General features: G+C 39.5%; 1 protein-coding gene across 1 annotated transcript; it reads left to right on the top strand.

Annotated features, from left to right (window-relative positions):
• Positions 1 to 606: 606 nt before the first annotated feature.
• M421DRAFT_75448 (uncharacterized protein) lies at positions 607 to 3048 on the top strand (the record flags this gene model as incomplete). The annotated part of the gene is made up of 2 exons (XM_033597130.1): positions 607 to 782; positions 2985 to 3048. Coding segments are annotated over 2 exons (240 nt in total), but the record flags the coding sequence as incomplete, so codon positions are not given.
• Between the last annotated feature and the right edge of the window lie 3154 nt (positions 3049 to 6202).

The following is a 6202-nucleotide window of genomic DNA, read 5'->3' as shown; positions in this document are numbered from 1 at the left end:
TCTATTAAGAAAGGCACAGGAATAGGAATAGGAGTTACTGCTCTAGACTACAAACAGCAGGCTAAGAAGATCTACTCTACTAAATATAATATTAGCAAAGGCTATATTGTATACAATAGAGAGCTAGAAGGCATAACAAGAGCCTTTAAGTTTGCAGCTCCTATAGCTACAGCAGGACAAGAGATCTAAGTCTTTGTAGACAACTAGGCAGCTATTTTAAGGCTAAAGACCCCTTCTAATAACCCTAGACAAGCTTAGCGAATCTGCTGCACAAAGGCAGCAAAGGCAATTCACAGCAAAGGCGTAATAGTTAGCCTACACTAGACCCTAGGACACCTAGATATTACAGGAAATAAAAAACTAGACTCCTTAGCAAAACAATCTACAAAACAGCAACTAGTATCTAATACTACAAGCCTTGCAATGACAGGTATTAGGATTAAAGCTATTGTAAGACAAGAGTGGTAATATAAACTCTAAGCCTACTCTATAAAAGCAAAGCTTAGGAATCCTAGCACCTACGCAGCAAGGTTCTTGCTAAAGCTAACAAGCAAGATAACAATACTAAAAAACACTAGAAGAGAAATTACAAGCGTATACTACTAGCTTAAACTTGGACATAGATACAACAAAGGATACCTATATAATAGACAAAAAACAGAAAGCTCTAAATACAGCTGCAGATATACACAAACAGCTCAGCACCTACTGCTTAGCTATAGAAACTACAGAGAAGCAAGAAAGAAAATAAAGAGCAGCCTACAGGAGACAAGACTTACAATGTCTCTTCTCCTAGACATAAATAGGGGAATCTAAGCTACTCTAGCTTTTATTCAAGAAACTAAAGTAGGCACGCGCAAGTAGTACCTACAGCAAACAACAGACAACTAATTTCCTTTGTCTATAACTAGAGCACAGGCTCTCACTATATGTCTACGAACCTATATATACTATTCCCTTACACAGAAAAAACTTGTAAATTACTAGAGCAGCCTCACTGCTCTCGTCCTATATAGTCTTAGACTCACACAGGACGTTAAACTAATCAATCAATCAATCAATCAGCTACAGCTACCTTGCAACCTAATAGCATGGGTTCAATCATTCCTATCTAAGCGCTAGCTAAGACTGTCCTTTAATGGAGAAACAGAAGGCTTTAGCAGCATTACAGCAGGAATTTCACAAGGTATCCCTATCTTACTAATCCTATTTCTAATATATATAAGACCTCTATTTTAATCTATTATAGACTACTCCCTATCCTACCTAGATAACCTCGCAATAACAGCATCTTCTACTAGCCTAAAGAAGAATGTCTGCATGCTAGAAAAAGATATAGTAAGCCTATTTGCTAAAGGAGCAAGCTGCGCTATACAATTTAATGCAGCAAAGACAGAGCTTATTTACTTTACAACAAGTAATAAAGCTTTTAGCTCTACACTTGCCCTACTAGACAGGTCTACTATAGAGCTAAAAAAGACAGTAAAGTGGCTAGGAATCTACTTTAACAACGCACTCTCCTTTAAAGAATACAAAGCTACAAGGATTAGCTAAGCAAGAAACGCTTTCTATAGAATGTGCAGACTTGCAAACAGCAATAGAGGCCTCCCTCCTAGCGCTGTAAGATGACTATACTTAGCATGTGTTTCTAGCATTGCAGATTATGGCTGCCAGGTCTTCTAGAAAAAACAAGCAGGAATAACAAAGCAACTCTAAGGACTGCAGAATCTTGCCCTAAGAAAAATCCTAGGAACCTTTAGGACCTCTCCTATAGCACTACAGGAGACAGAAGCAGCACTTCCTCCCCCTGCTATAAGACTAAATACTGCTCTAAGAAAGTATGCCTTTAGAGCTAGAAGGCTACCTGAAGACTACCCTATTTATATTATAATTAAGACTCTAAAAGCTACTCTATAGTTATAAAGAGAAGACTTGGAGTCTAGCATAGAATAAGAGGAAGAAGCTTCTCTCTTAAGGCTAAGAATAGGCCTACCTACTTAGCTTATGCAAATTATATAATTAATATAAAACGCTCCTCCTAGCATAGAATAAGAAAAACTGCAGGACTACTATTTCTGCCCCTAGAACAAGACTATATTATACACAGCAGAGATCTCTAAACTCTCTAAAGAAGAAGAAGCAGAGCAACACAAAATGCAAATGCTACAGAGACTAGGGGACAACCTACTTGCTATCTACACAGACGCCTCCTCTATTAAGAAAGGCACAGGAATAGGAATAGGAGTTACTGCTCTAGACTACAAACAGCAGGCTAAGGAGATCTACTCTACTAAATATAATATTAACAAAGGCTAGATTATATATAGTAGAGAGCTAGAAAGCATAACAAGAGCCTTTAAGCTTGCAGCTTCTATAGCTACAGCAGAACAAGAGATCTAAGTCTTTGCAGACAACTAGGCAGCTATTCTAAGGCTAAAGACTCTATCTAATAACCCTAGACAAGCTTAGCAAATCTGCTGTACAAAGGCAGCAAAGGCAATCTATAGCAAAGGCGCAATAATTAGCCTATACTAGACCCTAGGACACCTAGATATTGCAGGAAACAAAAAAGCAGACTCCTTGGCAAAACAAGCTGCAAAAAGGTAGCTAGTATCTAATAATACAATCCTTGCAATGACAGGTATTAGGATTAAAGCTATTGCAAGACAAGAGTAGCAACACAAACTCTAGGCCTACTCTACAAAAGCAAAGCTTAGAAATCCTAGCACCTACACTGCAAGATTCTTGCTAAAACTAACAAGCAAGATAACACTGCTAAAAAACACTAGAAGAGAAATTACAAGCGCATACTACTAGCTAAAACTTAGACATGGATACAACAAAGCATACCTACACAATATACAAAAAACAGAAAGCTCTAAATATAGCTGTAGATGTACACAAATACCTTAACACCTACTCCTTAGCTGTAGAAACTACAGAGAAGCAAGAAAGAAAATAAAGAGCAGCCTACAGGAGCTAAGACTTACAATGTCTCTTCTCCTAGACACAAATAGGGGAATCTTAGCTACTCTAGCTTTTATTTAAGAAACTAAAGTAGGCACACGCAAGTTATACCTACAGCAAACAATAAATAACTAATTTCCTTTGTTTATAACTAGAGCACAGGCTCTTACTATATATTTACAAACCTATATATACTATTCCCTTAACGTGGTTCACAAGCGAGTCGCTCACCCAAGTTAGTCGTCCACCAAACACCCGCGCCGCGCCTACGCAGCAGTGCAGCGCAGCACTACAATAAATTACAATAGTACACATAACATTATAATATTATTTAGAAGCGTCGCTATTATCTACGTCCTTAATTTCTACCTTACAGGTGCAGGAGTTATGCCCAATTTCGCTGCAACAGCTGCAGCGCCTCTCTGCGCGCACCCTCTTTGCAGGCGTCTTGCCCTCCTTACAACTACTACCCTCCTTTTTAGTAACTAGGTTAGATACCTTACTAACTGTTAGAGTCTCCTCTACGCGTACATACTGCCTTTTATAGGTCTTGCGCTTTATAAGCGTAGTAACAGCGTCTTATAGGTAGCCTATTTCCTCCTACACTAACACTATATTATAAGCTATCTATTAAGCGCCTTTACTTAACTGCTTAACCTGCTTATCTAATAAACTTGCTAGTGACCCACAATGATTTGCATGCGATTTTAGATCAGCGTTGACTGCGCCTCTATCTTGCAGGCGTTGCGTGGTGTTTGCGCCTCCCAGGCGACAGTGCCTAGTGCAGGTGGCGTTGGCGTACGTAGCTGTACATCAAGCTTTAATAACACAACCTCAGGGTTATGCAGGGCTAGCCTAGCGCCTTAAAACCCCGCGCAAACATTCTCTAGTGTAAATGTCCTCTTAAAAGCTACTTTAAAGGCTAGTAGGAAGGTTTCTTTGTTAATATAGTAGATGCAGCTGCGTGCTAAGAGCGAGATCCTGTCGCTGTAGTGGCGCTTCAACAGCAAGTATGGGACAACGTCAAGAGGCTGCAGGAGGTGCGATGAGTGTGGTAGCATGCAGAGAGTGATAATCTTGTTCTCCTTGCAGTAGTCCTGGAATTCTATTAAGCAGTGGCTCTTATGGCCATTAATAATAAGCAGCCTATATGCCCTAGCAGAGGTTACCTTTGTATAGGCGTCAAAGTGCTTAAGCCATGCCATCACAACGTTGTTATTAGTCTAGCTAGTAGGAGAGACTGTAACAACCTAGTTGCAAGGTAGACTAGTAAACTAGGAGGAGATTAGGACCTTGCCTACAAAGATAAGGAAGGGTATAATAATACGCCCTATTATAGCAACACCTTATACTAGGGTAACCTACTTATAATTGCTAGGCTGTAGTTTCTTCTATTTCCTAGGTTTCTCTAAGCCTATAACAACAAGCTAAGAGGATATCTTGCCTATTATAAAGCTAGAATTATTAAAGTTCTAGGTGTCCTTATCTATAATACTATACTTTGTCTTTATTAATTAAACTAGGCTGAACTAGGGCTGGATAAGCGCTAGGTCTTCGCAGGCAGCTCGCTAGCAATTGTACAGACAGCTCTATCGCGTGCGCAGCTCTAGTGTACGCTTAATGAAGTTATTAACCTAGTTCTTGCCTGTAGGCTTCCTACTACGCTCCCTTAGCAGTCTATTAGCCATATCTTGTACATGCGCCTTTAAGGGCGGTATTCTACGTAGACTCTCTTCAAGTATACGCTGTATAATTGCCTCCTCTTCTAGCTTTGTAAGGCGCTTTAATTTTGGCTCACAGTCGCGTTAAGGGCGTCGTCCAGCGCGTTGGTCTTAGATCGGTGTTCGTGGGATGTTATAGACTGCTGCAGCGCGTCTTTCGCTCTGTATCTGCTTAGACTCAATATCAGAGATAGCAATAAATACATCTCCTTCAGTATAGGTCTTTTGTATGTTGTGTTGTTGTGGCATTACGCGTTGTTGCTGCGCAGGCGGGGCGCGGGTGTTTAGTGGGCGACTCACTTGGGTGGGCGACTCGCTTGTGAACCACGTTACACAGAAAAAATTTGTAAATTACTAGAGCAGCCTCACTGCTCTCGTCCTATATAGTCTTAGACTCACACAGGACGTTAAACTAATCAATCAATCAATCAACCTCTACTTTATAGATTATCACACAGCAAAGTTAATAAGTAAGGCACTATTAATATTTATCCTATTCTTAGAAAATTACTATAATATCTTAGTTAAGACTATTAAGGTAGATAATAAAATAGCTACAGTTAAACTAGACATAATCAGATAGCTTGCAATATAAGGAGTTATTGTAGAGCCGTTAGCGCTAGACACTTAAGCACAGAACAGCAACGCAGAATGCTTAGGGGGTGTGAAGAAGGAGAAAGCTTAAGCAATGCAACTTAATACTAATCTCTCCTAGGAACTGTGGCCAGAAATTACAAGGGTAGTAGTATACCTCTATAATTAAACGCTAAACTACGCAAACTATTAGAAAACACTATACAAAATACTCTACACCTAAGTCACTCTTAGCAATAGTATAGTAATATTACTACAAAAGCCTAACCTTGCGCACCTAAAAGTATATAGGTGTAAAGCTTTTGCTATAACAAGTAAAACACAGAGAGGTAAGTTATGTCTTTAAAGACTAGATTTAAAGGCCTGGATTAGCTATTTAGTAGGCTATTAGCTATTAAATGTCTATTAAATCTAGATACTATTACTTACTAGGGTGATAAACACTTAAGATTATTTAATTAACAAAGACATAGTATTTAAGAGGAGGATTAAGGACCTTATAGAGATTCTTATACATAACACACTTAAAGAAATAGCAATATATATGTAATCTATTAAGCTACTAGGGCCTACCTAATAACTAGAAACAAACTCCTTTTATAACATGTTTTACAAGCGAGCGGGCCATACAAGCGAGCGGGCCACCCTACCAACTTTGCGCACCTCTACAAGCGTATATCTCAACAACGTGATAACATAATATATAGATGTTTGCAGAGTAAATTAAGCAGTATCTAATGTATCTTTTCTACACGTACGTGAGTTATGCCCAGTCTCTCTGCACCTTGTGCAGCGCGCAAGAGCCTGGCGGCTAAGGCCTGATCGCGCTCCTCCTTGACGCTCTTCACAAGAAATCTGCTGCTCAACCTCACGTTGAGCAAGTATATCCTCTCCCTCTCCCTTTGTTAAGGTCCCTCGCT

This window comes from Didymella exigua (assembly GCF_010094145.1).
Source record: "Didymella exigua CBS 183.55 unplaced genomic scaffold M421scaffold_50, whole genome shotgun sequence".
Lineage (NCBI taxonomy): Eukaryota > Fungi > Ascomycota > Dothideomycetes > Pleosporales > Didymellaceae > Didymella > Didymella exigua.
This window is presented reverse-complemented; position numbering and strand designations above follow the sequence as displayed.